This window comes from Giraffa tippelskirchi, chromosome 3, assembly GCF_054371585.1.
Source record: "Giraffa tippelskirchi isolate mGirTip1 chromosome 3, T2T-mGirTip1v1.2.pri, whole genome shotgun sequence".
Taxonomy (NCBI): Eukaryota; Metazoa; Chordata; class Mammalia; order Artiodactyla; family Giraffidae; genus Giraffa; species Giraffa tippelskirchi.
This window is the reverse complement of record NC_137277.1, coordinates 122,854,905-122,875,958: the sequence shown is the minus strand read 5'-3', so window position 1 is coordinate 122,875,958 and position 21,054 is coordinate 122,854,905. Positions and strand designations below refer to the sequence as shown.

At 41.1% G+C, this 21,054-nt stretch overlaps 1 protein-coding gene and 1 long non-coding RNA gene across 3 annotated transcripts in view; one reads left to right on the top strand and one right to left on the bottom strand.

The window, feature by feature from the left end:
- The window catches only part of LOC145541789 (uncharacterized), a 113,802-nt gene that overhangs the window by 67,512 nt on the left and 25,236 nt on the right, over positions 1-21,054 (bottom strand). The window lies entirely within an intron of this gene.
- Positions 1-21,054, top strand: part of ACMSD (aminocarboxymuconate semialdehyde decarboxylase) — a 63,741-nt gene that overhangs the window by 23,567 nt on the left and 19,120 nt on the right. Inside the window, exons 6-8 of the mRNA XM_081579252.1 lie at positions 3,985-4,078; positions 6,610-6,705; positions 10,683-10,855. Of these exons, the coding sequence (XP_081435378.1) occupies positions 3,985-4,078; positions 6,610-6,705; positions 10,683-10,855 (363 nt within the window). The remainder of the gene's footprint in view (positions 1-3,984; positions 4,079-6,609; positions 6,706-10,682; positions 10,856-21,054) is intronic.

The following is a 21,054-nucleotide window of genomic DNA, read 5'->3' as shown; positions in this document are numbered from 1 at the left end:
AAATGCCTGACGCAACATGCTGGATGCAGGGGGAATGTGGAAAGAGCTCCCTCACAGGAAGGGCCATCCTACTAGAAAAGGGACAAGTGAAAATGCTTCCCAGGTCAGCCCTAAGTTAACCCAGTGAAATCTCTCTTCTTTTGAGCCCTCTTGCTCTCCTTTTAAAGTTTAATTTGGAATAAAATAGATAACCAACAAGGACCTACTATAAATATAAAGCACAGGGAACTCTGCTCAATATTCTGTAATAACCTAAATGGGGAAAGAATTTGAAAAAGAATAGATACATGTATATGTGTAAACAAATCACTTTGCTATACACTTGAAACACAAAATAGTTAATCAACTGTGCTCCTATATAAAATAAAGATTTTTTTTTAAATTTAAATAAAGAGGTTTCATTTGGAAGCCAAATTATTACCTGCATCACAGCCACTGTGCAAAAGGATCAGGTTAATGACAGGCCCCAAAGTATTTACTTTTGCTTTGGAAAAAAATTCTTATCATTTTTCAAAATTATGAAGTAATCCAATTGTGGAAAATATAAAAAAGCATAAGGAGAAAAATAACTATACATAAATTTAAAAAAGCAACAAGGATTTACTGTATAGCACAGGGAATTAAACCCAATACCTTGTAATAACCCATAATGGAATATAATCTGCAAAAAAAAAAAAAAACCAACCAAATCACTATGCTGTACATCTGAAACTAACACAATATTGTGAATCAACTATATTTTAAATAAATAGGAAAACAAAAATACCCCATAATTCTGCCACCCAAAGATGATTAACCATGGTTAATAGTATATTTATCTTTTTATATACATACATCTGCATATTTTATATTTTAATTGAATTGGAATTCTATTATACATGTGATTTTATATTCTAATTGAGAATTTCTAACCTAAGTGAAAATTTTCTCAATGCTTGACTTAAAATAACTGCATAGTATTGCAATATATCTTGTTTTATTTAACCGACTCTCAATTCAGATACTTTTTAAACCGATGTATTTTTTTAAATGTAGTATAATAAAAATATGCAACAAAAATATACCATCACAATGTTAACATTTGATTATACTAGCTCGTAAACATATAGCTGTTCATTGTACTATTGTTTATAACTTTCTATATTTGAAACACTGCATAATAAAATATATCTTCAAAAATGCAGTGCCAGCCATTTCTGAAATATCCAGCAGAAGAGTCCACAATCCCACGGTCCTCTCTACTTTGGGAGGTTCTTTCTGTACCTAAATCTGCTTTCCTTAATTCCAGAATTCAAGATGCATAATTCTTTATTTAATTGCATTTTTAAAAAATTTCTTACTTCTCTCCTAGAATTATAATAATATCATTTTCAGTTATTTTCATTGTAAACACAAAATCTTCAGTAATGAATTAAGTAGATTTTGGTGGACCCATCAGGTACTGTAATCACTGATCATTTATTTCATTTATTATTTATTGAGCTCTGACTACATGCAGGATGTTTTCCATGTCTGTGTCTATGGACACTGCCCACCAGTTGGGGGACTGTCTGTTAAATTGCCTCCTAATAACCTGAAAGATTTAATGCTCCTCTAAGTATTGAACTCCCAGAAGATTATTGGCTGCAGTGGCTGAACTGATCCAGCGAATGTTTTCTAGAAACTTTAATGAGCTCTGAAAAGAGGATTTATTTACTTGTGTATAAAATTGTTTCAGCACAGTGTGAGCAAGTCTTCAGCTATTAAGTCATTTTATTATTCATTGGACTTGGCTTTATGAATTACTAAGGTGCTCAGAAAGCAACAGCAGCCATTTGGGGTCCAAATAGATATTTTCATTTATGTAATCAGTTCAATTAATCATTCTAACTAGGCTGTTTTGGGGTCTGCCAGTCTCTGTGGGGATTCAAGAAAGCATCCTGGCCCCATTTGACTTGTGATGTCCTGGGGTTGACAGCACACTTGTTTGGTTAGCAAGACTTGCCAGCCTCACCACTAACTTGCTAAAGTGAACGAGAGGAGTTTCTGTGAGCCAAATTGGCTTTGTCATTGCGAGGTCAGCCAGAGTTCCGGAGAACCTGACTGTCCCCTTAATCTCCTAGACCTCTGTTTTCAGTGAGGGAATCCAACAACATGCTCACATCAGTTTTCAGGTACAAAAATGACTTTGTTGTATGAGGCAGAGTGGTAGTGGCAAACTGCCTACCATTTATTAGCTAGAAGACCTCAGTAAGTTACTTAGCCTCTATCTGCCTTAGTTGCCCTCTCTGTAAAATGGGAATAATAAAAAGTACTCATCTCCTAAAGGATTAAACTAGTTAACAATTGTGAAATTGCTATATATATAATACATACATATACACATGTGTGCTAAGTCAAGTCAGTCATGTCTGACTCTATGTGACCTTATCGACTATAGCCCATCAGGCTCCTCTGTCCATGGGATTCTCCAGGCAAGAATACTGGAGTGGGCAGCCATTCCCTTCTCCATGGGATATTCCCAACCCAGAGATCAAACCTGCATCTCTTACGACTCCTGCCTTGGCAGGTGGGTTCTTTACCACTAGCACCACCTGGAAGCCCATATATAATATATATTATATATATATAAAATATACATATATATATTATATATATATTACATATATATAATTATATATTATATATATAATTATATATATAATATATAACAGCTTTGGCACACGCTAAGTGCTCAATAAATTTGGAGTTATCATGATTTTGAGGGTGTAAGTGACTTATTTTTATATTCTCTACAATGTCTCATATGCCAAAGGTGATCAAAAATATTTGTTAATTTTAACTGAATAGAAATGAATCATCACAGTTACACAGAATAAAGTTTTATCCTCATGAAGAGTGAAATCCCACCGAGATACCATGATCATGTGCCTTTATCAAGCACAAACCATCCCAAGAAGTTGATACTTTCCAGCCTGCATCCACTAGTAGAAACCAATTAGCTCCTCTCCCTTCAAAAGATTTATACCTCTCCCAGTCCCCGGAACCTGTTGAATTAGAAGTCCTTTCTTCAATCTACACTTTGCCTGCCACTTTCAGAATCACCTGTTGTCCCAGGACTATTTCTTCATTTTGAAAATGCTTATGCACACAAGTCACATTGCATCAGCCTGGTTGGCCCAAATGTTTATATGTAGTCGTAGGATGAATCATCCCAGCACCTTAATATATTTGGAAAAGAAATGCTCCAAGGAAATTTGTTTTGAACTATGGCAAGCCACTAATATTAAAAACCTGTTGAGAGGACTTTTTCTAATTAAACATTGTGTTAAATAAAGGTCATGCCCTCCAGATGGTATTTCCAGTTCCCAAAAGGTCCTGGAGCAGTTTTGCTCATGAAATTCTTTTCAGTACCTGCTTTGCTGTAGCACTGAGAGCTCTTCCCTTTCTCAAGTCATCTCACTCACAGCAGCTCAGCTGTGGTCCTGAAGCTTTGTTAGTGCCTATAGATCCCCAAAATTCCCACCTAATGTCAGACTCAGAGAGGCCAGATGATATAGGTCAGGCCAACTTGCTCCAGGACAGTCATGAGACCCTGGCTCCCAGCCCATCAATTCCTCACTTTCCACATCATTGGGTTTCCAGGAGGGGCAAAGGAGAGAACACCCCAACTATGACTCCAATGATACAATCTGAGCAATCCTTCTGAAAGAGTGGACCAAATAGGAACCAGCAGGTGAAATCTCCTTGGCATCTGAGGTGTGAGATCAATCCTTGAGCGTTTTGTCAATGCTCTTTTTAATTCTAACCAACACCCTTGTTAATTCTAAGTGTTCTTTTTAATTAGTTTTTCAATGATTCCGTTATATAGATCAGAATAAACTTCAAAAATAGTTTATTTATTCAGATCAATATAGACCCCAAGAAGAGCAATACCCTAAATAGTGCCCTATATTTGCTGGCTCATCCCAATAACCCCCTCACTCTCTGATTGCTTCTTTGAAGGAGGCTGAAAGGCTGAACTGTTCCCTATTTGTGCACCCCTGGGACATGCAGATGGATGGACGGATGGCCAAATATTGGTTCCCTTGGCTCATAGGTTTGTGTCAGCTTGTGATCTGGAAGAGAGAGTCAAGCCCTTGGTGTTTTACAATTATCTATGGATGCTATTATGTCAAAGAGAGAAAATATGAATAATTGACAGGATTGTGAGTTATTGAGTTCTTACTGCTATACGTATTATCTCATTTAACTTTTTTTAATTGAAGTACAGTTGATTTATAATGTTCCAAGTGCACAGCAGAGTGATTTAGTTCGGTTACTTCATTTAATTTTAATCTTATTCACACAAAATTTTATGAGGTTGACATTATAATAGCCTTTTTTTTTGCCATGCCACATAGCTTGAGGGATCTTAGTTCTCCAACCAGGGATCAAACTCATGCTCCCTGTAGTGGAAACTCAGGATCCTAACCACTGAACCGTCAGAGAATTCCCTAAAATATCTATTTTAAAGATGAAGAAACTGAGTCTCGAAGTGGTTAGGTAAGCTGTGCAAGTCACATAGTTAAAAAGCGAAAAAGCAAATCTGTCTGACTCCAAAGATACCTCACTACACAGACTCCCAAAAAGTCTCTGAAAAACAGCAGCCATACCTATCTAATAGATTTTTTTAGATGCCAGTGATAGCATCAGCCTTTACAAATGAGAACCCTGGAATTGTGAGTAGAAGGTCAACTTCCCCTATTGAAGGACTAGGCTTTCAAGTTCCCTGTTACCTGCTCTTTCCCACCTGCACTGTTCACCCATGGTTCCACTTGAGGATAAGAGGAGAGACCTCTACTAGGAAAAAGAGGCAAGATCTCTACTAGGCCTATCAGACTCAGAATAAGAGTTGGTCTTGATTCTCTCTCTGCCCTGACATTTTATGCCCCTGTTATTGCTTTTGGAGAATTTAGTAAGGCAGCTTCCTCTCCATTCCCCACCAAATTCTTGAGCAGCAGTTAGAAGAGATAACCTAAGAAGCTCCAGTGTTCTGAAGCTTCAAAGAAAATCTCTTCCCAATTCACACAACACACTTTGACAAGTCCCACAAACATATTTGTATTGCAATTTCCCACAGGAAAAACAAAGGACAACATTTACACAGAGGATCATCTCATAACTTATTTTGCAACACAAATATATATTGATCCTTTTCAGCATGCTAGGCCTTGTACCTGGCACTAAGGATATACTAGGCATGGACAAAACCTCTGCCCTTCTGAAGCCAGAGGTGACAAACAAGTCCACAGATCATAAACAAGCAGAGTACTCTCAGAATTTTATTCTGGATGTAAAGGCAGTCTTTAACAGATTGGAGAATTCCCAGCAGGGGAGGGTCATTATCCAATTCACACTATAAATATTCCACTTTGGCTCCTATATGGACAATGTATGTGGGGTTACGGTCCACGTGTGATGCTACTCATGCCCCCACTGGAGGGAAACTCTGTCCACAAACCACTCCCCGACAGAGATGAATACATCATGCTTCCAGAATTCTCAAGAGGCTAAGGACTGAGGGAGTCAGAGGCCTCTCTGTCCATGGAACAGTGACAGGCCTAACGCAGGATGAGCAACCAGTAAAGCTCTATTCAGCAGCCAGAGAGTCAGCTTCCCCAGAAGGCCCAGGGCTCAGTCATGGAGCCCCCAGAGAGTCCTTTTTTTTTTTTTAACATGCTCTTTACTAATGACCCCATAGACTGTAGCCTACCAGGCTCCTCCGTCCATGGGATTTTCCAAGCAAGAACACTGGAGTGGGTTGTCATTTACTTCTCCACCCCAGAGAGTTCTTAATCACAGACTGAAAAACAGTCATCTGGAAATACTGCCCAGATTGAAACCATGGAAGTGAAAGCATCGAGTATGGACCAGCCGTCTCTTCTAGAAGCACAAAGCACTTGAAATCATTCATTTTAATCCAGTTACCTTCAACCTCAGCTCTAAGGGGGCAGCAAAGATTTGGCAGGAATATTAATATTAGTTGATACTTTCTGAACACTCACTAACTGGCAAGAACTAGTCATTATGATCCCCATTTTACAGATGAGGAAAACTGAAACACAGGGAGGCAATTCATATTTGTTGAGCACCTATAATGTGAAGTTCTGGCCAAGAACTTTCCCAATATCATCTTTGCAAGGCCTTGCATAGCCTTGCAAGATGGGCAGCACTGTCACCATTTCACAGGTGAAGAAGCCCAGACTCAAGGTCATTATATCAGTTTCAAAGGCCAAGAAGCAAAAAAAGTGAAAGAAGAAGGATTCAGCCTAGATTCACTGTACTCTACTTGACCCACTGATTCCAAAATGGAAGCTGGAAGAATAAGGACAAAAGCCAAGTCTTCTCGCTCCTTGACTGTTCTTGCCATTAGATGACTTCACTTGCAAGTGGCAAATAGGGAGTGTCCCATGGTTTCTGCTTGCCAAAGTCATGGCCTGCATAAAACCAAGCCATGCTGGGGCACAGGGAAACTGTGTTTCTCAGCACTGACAATTACAGTAAGGTGCTATTCCCCTGCCATTAGCATCACTGAACTTCTTGCTTGTGGTGACAATCCCTATACACCATGACTGTTTCCTCTTCCAGGAATGCCAGCTGAGACCACTGCAGCCATCTGTTCCATGATCATGGGTGGAGTGTTTGAGAAGTTTCCTAAACTGAAAGTATGCTTTGCACATGGAGGTAAGACCCTATCTGTATTGGTCAGCTTGGGCTGCCAGAACAAAATACAACCAGACTGGGCAGCTTAAAGCACAGAAATGTGTTTTCTCAGAGTTGTGGATTTCCAGGATCAAACTGCCAGCAGGGTTCGTTTTTGGTGAGACTTTTCCTGGATTACAGAAGGCTTCCTTACCATCTCCTCACCTGTCCTTTTCTGTGTGTGTTCACAGGAAGAGAGAGAGAGAGAGAGTTTAGGTGTGTCTTCCTCCTCTTACGAGGACCAGTCCAAGCCTATGACCTCATTTAACCTTAATTATCTCAGTAAAGGCCTTATCTATAGATACATTGGGGATCAGGGACACAATTTTGGAGGAATACACTTTGGTCCTTCTAGTCACTGTTCTAGTTATAAAATATATGCTGTTTCAAGGACCAAATTCCACTTTTGCAGACAAGTTTAGTTTGGCTGGCACAGTTTACTTGATTTTGCTTCGGTCTTTATTTAAATGTCTCTTGTCAGACCATAAGCTCTCCAGTTTGCAATAGTCTCTACCATTTACTATTGTTTAGAAATAGGCCTGTTTCATTCCTTTACATTTCCTGCTTGGTCCCTATAGGTAAATGAGTTTGGAACACTTGGTTACATACACACAATATCCAACTGTACATTTTTTTTGTTGTTCAGTCGCTGAGTCGTGTCCGACTCTTTGAGACCCCATGAATTGCAGCATGCCAGGCCGCCCTGTCCATCACCAACTCCCGGAGTTTACCCAAACCCATGTCCATCGAGTCAGTGATGCCATCCAACCATCTCATCCTCTGTCATCCCCTTATCCTCCTGCCCCCAATCCTTCCCAGCATTAGGATCTTTTCCAATGAGTCAACTCTTCGCATGAGGTGGCCAAAGTATTGGAGTTTCAGCTTCAACATCAGTCCTTCCAATGAACACCCAGGGCTGATCTCCTTTAGGATGGACTGGTTGGATCTCCTTACAGTCCAAGGGACTCTCAAGAGCCTTCTCCAACACCACAGTTCAAAAGAATCAATTCTTCAGCGCTCAGCTTTCTTCACCATCCAACTCTCACAACCATACATGACCACTGGAAAAACCATAGCCTTGACTAGACTGACCTTTGTTGGCAAAGTAATGTCTCTGCTTTTAAATATGCTATCTAGGTTGGCCATAGCCTGCCTTCCAAGGAGTAAGCGTCTTTTAATTTCATGGCTGCAATCACCATCAGCAGTGATTTTGGAGCCCAAAATAATAAAGTCTGACACTGTTTCCACTGTTTCCCCATCTATTTCCCATGAAGTGATGGCACCAGATGCCATGATCTTAGTTTTCTGAACGTTGAGCTTTAAGCCAAATTTTTCACTCTCCTCTTTCACTTTAATCAAGAAGCTCTTTAGTTCTTCTTCACTTTCTGCCATAAGGGTGGTGTCATCTGCATATCTGAGGTTATTGATATTTCTCCTGGCAATCTTGATTCCAGCTTGTGTTTCTTCCAGCCCAGTGTTTCTCATGATGTACTCTGCATCTAAGTTAAATAGCCTTGACATACTCCTTTTCCTATTTGGAACCAGTCTGTTGTTCTATGTCCAGTTCTAACTGTTGCTTCCTGACTTGCATACAGGTTTCTCAAGAGACAGGTCAGATGGTCTGGTATTCCCATCTCTTTCAGAATTTTCCACAGTTTGTTGTGATCCACACAGTCAAAGGCTTTGGCATAGTCAATAAAGCAGAAATAGATGTTTTTCTGGAACTCTCTTGCTTTTTCAATGATCCAGCGGATGTTGGCAATTTGATCTCTGGTTCCTCTGCCTTTTCTAAAACCAGCTAGGACATCTGGAAGTTCACAGTTCACATATTACTGAAGCCTGGGTTGGAGAATTTTGAGCATTACTTTACTAGCGTGTGAGATGAGTGCAGTTGTGCAGAAGTTTGAGCATTCTTTGGCATTGCCTTTCTTTGGGATTGGAATGAAAAGTGACCTTTTCCAGTCCTGTGGCCACTGCTGCGTTTTCGAGATTTGCTGGCATATTGAATGCAGTACTTTCATGGCATCATCTTTGAGGATTTGAAATACCTCAATAGGAATTCCATCACCTCCACTAGCTTTGTTCATAATGATGCTTTCTAAGGCCCACTTGACTTCACATTCCAGAATGTCTGGCTCTAGGTGAGTGATCACACCATCGTGATTATCTGGGTCGTGAAGATCTTTCTTGTACAGTTCTTCTGTGTATTCTTGCCACCTCTTCTTAACATCTTCTGCTTCTGTTAGCTCTATACCATTTCTGTCCTTTCTCGAGCCCATCTTTGCAAGAAATGTTCCCTTGGTATCTCTAATTTTCTTGAAGAGATCTCTAGTCTTTCCCAATCTGTTGTTTTTTTCCTCTATAACTACAGAAAACTAGCTAATCTGATCACAAGGACCACAGACCATTGTCTAACTCAATGAAACTAAGCCATGCCATGTGGGGCCACCCAAGACGGATGGGTCATGGTGGAGAGGTCTGAGAGAATGTGGTCCACTGGAGAAGGGCATGGCAAACCACTTCAGTATTCTTGCCTTGAGAACCCCATGAACAGTATGAAAAGGCAAAAAGATAGGACACTGAAAGATGAACACCCCAAGTCGGTAGGTGCCCAAAATGCTACTGGAGATCAGTGGAGAAATAACTCCAGAAAGAATGATGGGATGGAGCCAAAGCAAAAACTATACCCAGCTCTGGATGTGACTGGTGATAAAAGCAAAGTCCGATGCTGTAAAGAGCAATATTGCATATGAACCTGGAATGTTAGGTCCATGAATCAAGGCAAATTGGAAGTGGTCAAACAGGAGGTGGCAAGAGTGAACGTCGACATTCTAGGAATCAGCGAACTAAGATGGACTGGAATGGGTGAATTTAACTCAGATGAGCATTATTCTACTACTGTGAGCAGGAATCCCTTAGAAGAAATGGAATAGCCATCATGGTCAACAAAAGAGTCCGAAATGCAGTACTTGGATGCAATCTCAAAAACAACAGAATGATCTCTGTTCGTTTCCAAGGCAAACAATTCAATATCACGGTAATCCAAGTCTATGCCCCGAGCAGTAACGCTGAAGAAGCTGAACTTGAATGGTTCTATGAAGACCTACAAGACCTTTTAGAACTAACACCCAAAAAAGATGTCCTTTTCATTAGAGGGGACTGGAATGCAAAAGTAGGAAGTCAGGAAACACCTGGCGTAACAGGCAAATTTGGCCTTGGAGTACAGAATGAAGCAGGGCAAAGACTAATAGAGTTTTGCCAAGAGAACGCGCTGGTCATAGCAAACACCCTCTTCCAACAACAAAAGAGAAGACTCTACACATGGACATCACCAGATGGTCGACAGCGAAATCAGATTGATTATATTCTTTGCAGCCAAAGATGGAGAAGCTCTATACAGTCAGCAAAAACAAGACTGGGAGCAGACTGTGGCTCAGATCATGAACTCCTTATTGCCAAATTCAGACTTAAATTGAAGAAACTAGGGAAAACCAACTGTACATACTGTTGTCTAATCTGCTTTTCCTCCTCATCTGCATATAGAGATATCTTTCAATGTCAGTGAGTACAGACCATCATAATTTTTGATGATTGTATGTATAGCGATATGTTTTATGGATATGCCATCATTATTTAAATATTTCCCAACTGATAGGTTGCCTCTGTATTTTTCTACCATAAGACACTTCATTTTTAAAATCTTGACCACATATCTTTACATACTTGGCTTCTCTCCCTAGGATGCATTCCTTAAATCTGAATTTCTAGATGAGTTAACTTCATTCTATATTCTGGCTCCTTTATTCTGGGTCATCTCTCATCATTTGGAACCAAGTAGGTCCTCTGTAAATGTAGTTAACTAGCTGGGCTATAGGAACCTCTCCTTGCATACAACATGAGGATTGAAAAGAATCCTTTCCAAGTAACACTAGCCCCTCAGGAATGCGTTTTACTTGCAGGTGGTTCCTTCCCCTTCACAGTTGGAAGAATCTCTCATGGATTCAGCATGCGTCCTGATCTGTGTGCACAGGACAATCCAACCAACCCAAAGAAATATCTTGGTTCCTTTTATACGGACTCCTTGGTTCATGATCCTCTGGCCCTCAAGCTGTTAACAGATGTCATAGGAAAGGTAAGCCAGAACTGCTATTCAGATAACTTATGGGCAATAGAGTGCAGGATCAGCAACCAGTTGCCTGGTCTCTCTCCATAAAAGGGATATGGGGGAAGAGGCATTAGAAGAAAAAAGAGGGACATTGAAGTATGGAATTAGGTTTGCTCACACGGGGTATCCTATCCAGAATCTCCTTCAACACAGACCATGTGTCACCAGGAAACCATCATGGGTGTATGCCAGGGAAATCCCAGATAACCCACATGGCTGGTAGCTCCCCAGATAAGTTCCTCTTCCTACGGTCACCTGTGTAGTGATCCTAAGGAAGTGACACATCATGCTGAGGTAAGCAGGAAAAAGCCACCAGTTTTGAAGTCAGATACACCTGAATTAAAATCCTGGCTCCACTTCTTATGAATTAGGTAAAGTGTGACTCTGTCAGGTGGTGCTGGTGGTAAAGAATCCTCATGCTAATTGAGGAAACACTGTGGGTTCAGTCTATGGGTTGGGAAGATCCCCTGAAGGACGGCATGGCAACCCACTCCAATATTCTCGCCTGGAGAATCCCATGGAGAGAGGGATCTGGCAGGCTACAGTCCATGGGGTCGCAAAGAGTCAGACATGACTGAAGCGACTTAGCATTCATGCACCGGACTCTAACTGTCCTCATCCACTAAATGAAGGAAACTGGAACATTAAAGGGAGGGGATGGCACTGGTCAGGAAGGCAAGGGAAGATGATGAAGGGTCTTAGGCACTATTTGAAATGTTTCTCTGGCCTTTGTTTTGAAAACAATTCTCTCGTTTGGCAAAACAGATCAGCATGGTAGTGCTTTACATCTCACAAGAGAAAGTCCTTCCTCTGTTGTGGTCTGCTAGCAGCTCTCCTGTTGATGGCATCTACATATTTGAAGACTGGCGATGTGGTACTTGGATTGAGAGTAGATTCCGAGACATTTACAATCTTGTTTAGCAGAGAAAGAGGTCCACTATTTGAAAGTTGCAAGTAGTGTTCTATCTCCAGAATGGAGACTACATCTCACTTTAAAGCTGTTTCTCTGGCTTGAGAAACTCACTAGAATAAAAATGTTGAACACTCTGGTTTGGGAATAAATTATGTGACTGAGCTCTGTTTCTGAGCCTTCTGGCTTTTGTGTTGCCCCTGCTGAAATGGAAACTTAGCTAGTTGTGACTTCTGATTATTACTGGTTTGGACAAAGGGGCTATGGGCAGGTGTATAAGTAGGAAACTACAAAAAGGAGAAACTGAAAGATACTGTGAGCTCTGAACTTCAGGCAACAGAGGACAGGGACTAGGAAAGTGATGTGGAATTGGGGTAAGGGTCATTCTCACTACCTCTCATCAAGCGTAGTATCCCTGGTATTCCTGACAATGGCAACTTCAGGAAAAAACACCCTCAGCAAATATTAATACAACAACCATATTATGAGGAATATCATTAGCACCTTTAAACAGAATTCAGGGCAATATACATTGGCCAGGAGGTCACAGCAGAAGAGGAAGAACATGGAAAATGCCTTGTGGTAACCAGTGGATAGACAAGTTAGTAAGTACATCCCTTTTATGGACTCTTAGAAAAACTCAGAGGGGACTTTGCAAAATTGCAAAGGTGCATTCAAACTGTGAAGACTTGAGCCACAGTAATGTGGGCATCAAAACCAAATGTGACCTTATTTTATGTGACTTCACATGCTGGTGAATCTAGGACACAGAGGCAGTACATATTAATAATTTAAGATTCTCTTTAAAATATTAATGTTTCTTCATTTTAGTTATATTCACATTAGCAAAATCCTTCAGAAACAATCTCCAAACCAGAACAGCTAAGGAAAGTCCTAGCATGACAGCCAGTCTAGACAGAAACTGTCCAAATTAGAGCTAGAGGAGGGAGGTTAGAGCTGTTGAGCTGTGGAGGGAGGTCCAGGATAGATAAAATGGAATGGATGGATTATTTGATGTGTTTGAATTTGAAACAATGATCACCAGGCATTCAACAGATCTAGTTACGCATTGGAGAAGGCAACGGCACCCCACTCCAGTACTGTTGCCTGGGAAACCCTATGGACGGAGGAGCCTTGTAGGCTGCAGCCCATGGGGTCGCGAAGAGTCAGACACGACGGAGCGACTTCACTTTCACTTTTCACTTTCATGCACTGGAGAAGGAAATGGTAACCCACTCCAGTGTTCTTGCCTGGAGAATCCCAGGAACGGAGGAGCCTGGTGGGCTGTCGTTTATGGGGTCGCACAGAGTCGGACACAACTGACGCGACTTAGCAGCAGCAGCAGCAGCAGCAGTTGTGCATTAGGAACAAATGAGCTGTACGTATATAGAAAATATAGCAAATGAAACAAAAGGAAAGAATGGATGGATGATTCGACGTGTTTGAATTTGAAACAATGATCACCAGCCAGGCATTCAACAGATCTATTTATGCATTAGGAACAAACAAGCTGTACATATGTAAAAAATATAGCAAATGAAACAAAGGAAATAACTCCAAGAAAACAAACATCCACACAAAGACAGATAATCACTGTATACTACTTGACTCAACAGTGAACAATATTTATATTTCTAGTGTAAATATTAAGCATTAACTTAACTGAAAATTGTAATTCTACTAGGAAAATGGAGGAGGGAAGTTGGGGTAAGAAATTCTCCATGATCATAATGGGAAGTCAGTAAATACTCTCTTAAGCTAATAAATCAAGAAACAATATTATAATCTCATTATCTGGATCTGTGAGGGTGATTATCAGAAGATTCATGTTAAAGGTAAAAGAGGCTGCTTTCAGCAACAAGAGCTAGGAAAGTGGACCTAGGACTGTATTTTGTAAAAGACATTAGTAATATTTGATTGTATAACTATGTATTCAGTTCCGTTCAGTCGCTCAGTCATGTCCGACTCTTTGTGACCCCATGAATTGCAGCACGCCAGGCCTCCCTGTCCATCAACAACTCCCGGAGTCCAACCAAACCCATGTCCATCGAGTTGGTGATGCCATCCAACCATCTCATCCTCTGTCGTCCCCTTCTTCTTCTGCCCCCAATCCTACCCAGCATTAGGGTCTTTTCCAATGAGTCAACCCTTCGCATGAGGTGGCCAAAGTATTGGAGTTTCAGCTTCAACATCAGACCTTCCAATGAACACCCAGGATTGATCTCTTTTAGGATGGATTGATTGGATCTCCTTGCAGTCCAAGGGACTCTCAAGAGCCTTCTCCAACACCACAGTTCAAAAGCATCAATTCTTCGGCGCTCAGCTTTCTTCACCGTCCAACTCTCACATCCATACATGACCACTGGAAAAACCATAGCCTTGACTAGATGGACTTTTGTTGGCAAAGTAATGTCTCTGCTTTTAAATATGCTATCTAGGTTGGCCGTAGCCTTCCTTCCAAGGAGTAAGCGTCTTTTAATTTCATGGCTGCAATCACCATCAGCAGTGATTTTGGAGCCCAAAATAATAAAGTCCGACACTGTTTCCACTGTTTCCCCATCTATTTCCCATGAAGTGATGGCACCAGATGCCATGATCTTAGTTTTCTGAACGTTGAGCTTTAAGCCAACTTTTTCACTCTCCTCTTTCACCTTCATCAAGAGGCTCTTTAGTTCTTCTTCACTTTCTGCCATAAGGGTGGTGTCATCTGCATATCTGAGGTTATTGATATTTCTCCTGGCAATCTTGATTCCAGCTTGTGTTTCTTCCAGCCCAGCGTTTCTCATGATGTACTCTGCATCTAAGTTAAATAAGCAGGGTGACAATATACAGCCTTGACGTACTCCTTTTCCTATTTGGAACCAGTCTGTTGTTCCATGTCCAGTTCTAACTGTTGCTTCCTGACCTGCATACAGGTTTCTCAAGAGATAGGTCAGATGGTCTGGTATTCCCATCTCTTTCAGAATCTTCCACAGTTTATTGTGATCCACACAGTCAAAGGCTTTGGCATAGTCAATAAAGCAGAAATAGATGTTTTTCTGGAACTCTCTTGCTTTTTCGATGATCCAGCGGATATTGGCAATTTGATCTCTGGTTCCTCTGCCTTTTCTAAAACCAGCTTGAACATCTGGAAGTTCACAGTTCACGTTTTGCTGAAGCCTGGGTTGGAGAATTTTGAGCATTACTTTACTAGCATGTGAGTTGAGTGCAATTGTGCGGTATTTTGAGCATTCTTTGGTCCATACCATTTCTGCTTCTGTTAGGTCCATACCATTTCTGTCCTTTATCGAGCCTATCTTTGCATGAAATGTTCCCTTGGTATCTCTAATTTTCTTGAAGAGATCTCTAGTCTTTCCCATTCTGTTATTTTCCTCTATTTCTTTGCACTGATCGCTGAGGAAGGCTTTCTTATCTCTCCATGCTATTCTTTGGAACTCTGCATTCAGATGGGAATATCTTTCCTTTTCTCCTTTGCTTTTCGCTTCTCTTCTTTTCCCAGCTATTAAACATAGTTAAAAAACCTTCTCTGGTGGCTCAGACAATAAAGAATCTGCCTGCAATGCAGGAGACCCAGGTTCGATTTCTGGATCAGGGAAATCCCCTGGAAAAGGAAATGGCAACCCACTCTAGTATTCTTGCCTGGAAAATCCCATGGACAGAGGAGCCTGGCGGGCTACAGTCCAGGGGGTCGCAAAGAATCAGACATGACTGAGCGACTAACACTTTCTTTCAGTTAACTATGTATAGGTGTTATTTTGATAAATCAAAATTCTAAACAATACCTTAAGGATAAATAGACATATGTCGTATATACACCAAAACCATTTATTGTACCCCTACTACTTCTAAAGTTCCCTCCAAACAGAAGACTTAAATTACATAATCTCTTAGCTTCCTCCCATCTCTAAAATTCTTTGCTTTTACTCTACTTATTTTTAAAGACAGATGCAAAGAATACTAGTTATATTTTACTAGTCTATCACTGTGAAAAATATGAAAAAACTTATTGCTTCCCAGTTTTAACATGATAAGAGCTTCCCTTGTGGCTCAGCTCGTAAAGAATCTGCCTGCAATGTGGAAGACCTGGGTTCGATCCCCAGGTTGGGAAGATCCCCTGGAGAAGGGAACAGCTACTCACTCCAGTATTCTGGCCTGGAGAACTCCATGGTCTGTATTGTCTATGCGGTAGCAAAGAGTCAGACACAACTGAGCGACTTTCACTTTCACTTTAACATGATAATAGAAAATTCACTTTATATATTTAGGTAGATAGATTTTGAGAAGTCTGTTATCCTCCCCTTACGATTGCATCATAATTTTGGCTAGATCCAGTGCTAAGCTGTTTGCTGCAAAAGAAACTGCCCCAACTCAGTGGCTCAAAACAACAACAAACTTTTATTATCTCATGTGGTCTTTGTGTCTGGCATTTAGGAACAGCTGAGCCGTCTCAGAATTTCTCACAAGGTTGCAGGCAAGTTGTCAGTCAGAGCTGCAGTCATCTGAAGGCTCAACTGGGGATGAAGGATTTATTTCCCCAGGTGACTTTTATACGTTACTGGCATATGGGTGCTGGACTGTGGCAAGAGGCCTCACTTCCTCCTCATCTGGGTCCCTCTAACTCTCCTTAAGTATCCTCACAACATGGCACCTGGCTTTCCTAAAGAATGAATGATCTGAGAGAAAAATGGGTATGGGACAGGAAAAGAGAGCAAGAGAGAGATGGAGCTTCTCCTTCCAGGCAGAAGCTGTCCTTTTATGACCTACCCTCATTAGCAAGTCACTAAATCTGGCCCACATTCAAAGGGGAGTGGAATTCAGCTCCACCTTTTGAAGGGAGAAGGAACAAAGAATTCGAAGACATATTTTAAAACTACCACACTATACACTCTGGTGACAAATTATTTATGAACTAAGTAATTCCTCTTAAATGAAAAATATCTTTAGTCCTCCCACAACCACCTCAAAGTCTCATCCCTTTATAGCATAAGCTTTAAGTCTAGGATCTCAGCATTTAAAGTAACTTTGGATGGTGCTCCTCATGTGGAGTTTCTCTGAATCTGAGACTACAGAGGTAACTTCTTTGCCAGCACATACTCAAACTATAAAATGGTGAGACAGGCAAAGGGTAGTTGCTACAGACCCTCCATTCCAAAAGGGGAAAATCAAGAGATTTAGAGGAGTTACCAGTCACCAGCAAATCTGAAATCCATCAGGCACATGTTGGCAATTCCTTGATTAGAACTCAGAGTATAGAATGATTCTCCAGTCTTGGTTTTACTCTCTGAGTCATCCCTCCTTTTCCATGAGAGGTAGCCCATGTTTGTCTACAGACTGCTTCATGCTCTCTACAACTTTTGAGGCCCAAAGGCTTCATTTAGTTCTAGCTGTTCCTTTCAATCCAAGTTGCTGGTGTTTCTGCAAATACAATTCTCCTTGCAGGTCTTTTATGAATCTTATTAGACTTCAGGTGTGTGTGTGTTAGTCACTCAGTCGTGTCTGATTCTTTGCAACCCCATGGACTATAGCCCATCAGGCTCCTCTGTCCATGGGAATATCCCAGCAGGAATACTGGAGTGGGTTGCCATTTCCTTTTCCAACATTAAGCTTCATACCATTGTGCAAAAGCCTTACCCACAAGTTTCTGAGAAAAACCTTTCTCTACATTTTCTGCAAAGGCTGCTGAGGGACAATACTCTCAAGCTACCTAGAAACCCTTACTGTCTGACGGTTGTTCTTTGAGGCACTGTCTTAAATCTCTTGAAGTCATAACAAACATATTATAGTTATATCTTGGCTTCATATTTAGACTATATCTTTCTGATTGCACCCTGCTCTTAACCTTTGCTGGAAAGCCATCTCTAATTTTAGCATCATTTGCCATCAGAGGGGCTGAGAAATTTCAAACCCAACAATTCCTTTATTTATAATGGTGTTGGTTTAGTTGCTAAGTCATGTCTGACTCTTGTGACCCCATTGACTGTAGCCCGCCAGACTACTGTCCATAGGATTTTCCAGGCAAGAATACCAGAATGGGTTGCCATTTCCTTCTACAGGGGATCTTCCCAACCAGGGATCTCCTGCACTGCAGGCAGATTCTTTACTGACTGAGCTACTACTCCTTCCTTTGAGGCACTGCACTTTGCATTTGACTACGAAGGAGGAGAGTGAAAAAGTTGGCTTAAAGCTCAACGTTCAGAAAACTAAGATCATGGCATCTGGTCCCATCACTCCATGGGAAATAGATGGGGAAACAGTGGAAACAGTGTCAGACTTTACTTTTTTGGGCTCCAGAATCACTGCTGATGGTGACTGCAGCCATGAAATTAAAAGACGCTTACTACTTGGAAGGAAGGTTATGGCCAACCTAGATAGCATGTTTAAAAGCAGAGACATTACTTTGCCAACAAAAGTCTGTCTAGTCAAGACTATGGTTTTTCCAGTGGTCATGTATGGATGTGAGAGTTGGACGGTGAAGAAGGCTGAGCACCGAAGAATTGATGCTTTTGAACTGTGGTGTTGGAGAAGACTCTTGAGAGTTTCTTGGACTGCAAGGAGATCCAATCAATCCATCCTAAAGGAGATCAATCCTGGGTGTTCATTGGAAGGTCTGATGTTGAAGCTGAAGCTCCAATACTTTGGCCACCTGATGCGAGGGGTTGACTCATTGGAAAAGACCCTAATGCTGGGTGGGATTGGGGGCGGGAGGAGAAGGGGACGACAGAGGATGAGATGGTTGGATGGCATCACCGACTCGATGAACATGGGTTTGGGTAGACTCCGGGAGTTGTTGATGGACAGGGAGGCCTGGCGTGCTGCAATTCATGGGGTCGCGGGGAGTTGGACACGACTGAGCGACTGAACTGAACTGAACTGAACAGGCAGCAAAAAGCAGGCATGCAGCACTTCCAGCACTGTCTGGAAATTTCCTTTGCAATGTCACCCAGTTGATTACATATAATTTCTAATTTGCATATTACTGTTGGTAACAATATTGCTTTTTTTTTCTTTTTTGGCCACAACACAGCAAAGATCTCCTTTCCTCTAGTTTCCAATAACATTTTCCTCATTCTCCCAAAAGTCCTTGCTGGTAACTTTCTCACAAGTTATCACACTTCTAATAACAGTCTCAACAAGTCTTCAGTCTTTTCATTATCTCAAGATCCTTACTTCCTCCAATCAATCAGTTCCAAGGCCACTCTCACATTTTTAAGTTTTCATTATGGCAACAGCCTACTACAGGTACCAAAATCTGTATTAGTTATCTATTGCTACATACTACATTAACCTAAAACTTAGATTAGGTTTGGGGCTTCCCTGTTGGCACAGTGGCAAAGAATCCACCTGCCAATGCAGGAGATGCAGGAAATGTCAGTTTGATCCCTGGGTAGGGAAGATGCCCTGGAGAAGGAAATGGCAACCCACTCCAGTATTCTTGCCCAGAAAATTCCATGGACAGAGGAGCCTGGTGGGCTACAGCCCTTGAAGTCTCAAAGATTCGGACACTGAGTACACACAACCAACCAACTAGGTCAGGTTTAAAACCACAATGAACATTTATTATCTCATTCATTTCCTCTGAGTTAGGAATCCAGGAATTCCTTGGCTGGGCAATTTGGATTCAGGCTTTCTTGTGAGGTTCAATGAGACAACTGCAGCCCAACAATATCTGTCTTTCATTCTTTCACCTTTTAATTTTTTTTGCATACTACTTTTACACTAACTTAACCCCAAACTCTCCACCAATTTTGTAACTCTCTTCTCAGAACATTTAAACACATTAGATACAGTAGTCTATTAATTCTTTCTTCTTGAAAAAATATCTCAGGAGTCTCTGACTTGCTCAAATATGGACTGGGTTGCTATTTAGATCTGCTGCACAGCTGTCATCTTGAGATCTCCCCTTTGCATGCCTCATGTTCTCTCTCTCTCTCATTGGGTTCCCAGCTTCCTGAGACCCACAATTTTCCAGTTTCTTGCTTTAGTCCTTCATCTTGGTAGAGAACACCTTCTAATAACTTTCTAAGAAAGAGAGTATGGGAGATAAAATTTTTGAAGCCTTGGTTACCTCAATATTTCTTTATTCTTCCCCTGTTGTTCAGTCACCAAGCCATATCCAACTCTGCAAACCCATGGACTGCAGCACGCCAGGCCTCCCTGTCCCTCATTATCTCCTGGAGTTTGCCCAAGTTCATGTCCAATGAATTGGTGATGCCATCCAACCATCTCATCCTCTGTCACTCTCTTCTCCTCCTGCCTTCAATCTTTCCCAGCATCAGGTTTTTTCCAATGAGTTGGCTCATTGCACCAGGTGGCCAAAGTGTTGAAGCTTCAGCTTCAGTATCAGTCTTTCCAATGAGTATTTAGGATTGATTGGTTTAATCTCCTTCCTGTCCAAAGGACTCTCGAGAGTCTTCTCCAGCACCACAGCTTGAAAAAATCAATTCTTTGGTGCTCTGTTTTCTTTATGGTCCAACTCTCGTGTCTGTACATGACTACTGGAAAGACCATAGCCTTCACTATACAGACTTTAGTCAGCAAAGTGATGTCTTTGCTTTTTAATAAACTGTCTAGGTTTGTCATAGCTTTCCTTCCAAGAAGCAATCGTCTTCTAATTTCATGGTTGTAGTCAACATCCACAGTGATTTCTGAGCCCAAGAAGAGAAAATCTGTCACTGCTTCTACCTTTTCTTCTTTCATTTGCCATGAAGTGATGGGGCTGTATGTCCCATCTTAGTTTTTTAAATATTGAGTTCTAAGCTGGCTTTTTCACTCTCCTCTTTCACCCTCATCAACAGGCTTTTTAGTTACTCTTCGCTTTCTGTCATTAGAATGGTATCATCTACATATCTGAGGTTATTTCTCCCAGCAATCTTGATTCCAGCTTGTGATGTGTTCTGCATATAAGTTAAATAAACAGGGTGACAATATACAGCCTTGTGTATTCTCAATTTCTCAATTTTGAACCAGTCGGTTGTTCCATATAAAGTTCTAACTGTTGCTTCTCGATCTGCATACAGGTTTCTCAGGAAACACGTAAGATGGTCTAGTATTCCCGCAATGAATCCTCCTATTGTTAGTTCAGTCTTTGTCTTGACTTCCAGAGGTACCTGGTGCTATCTATTACAGATATTTGGGGGCTTGGTGATAGAAGCCAGATTACTTTTTGGCTTATCTCATTCTAGCTAGGAATTTCTCTTTCTTGGTCTTCTAAAGTTAATGATTGTTCAACGGCTTTCCAGTTTCTGAAATTTTCTTA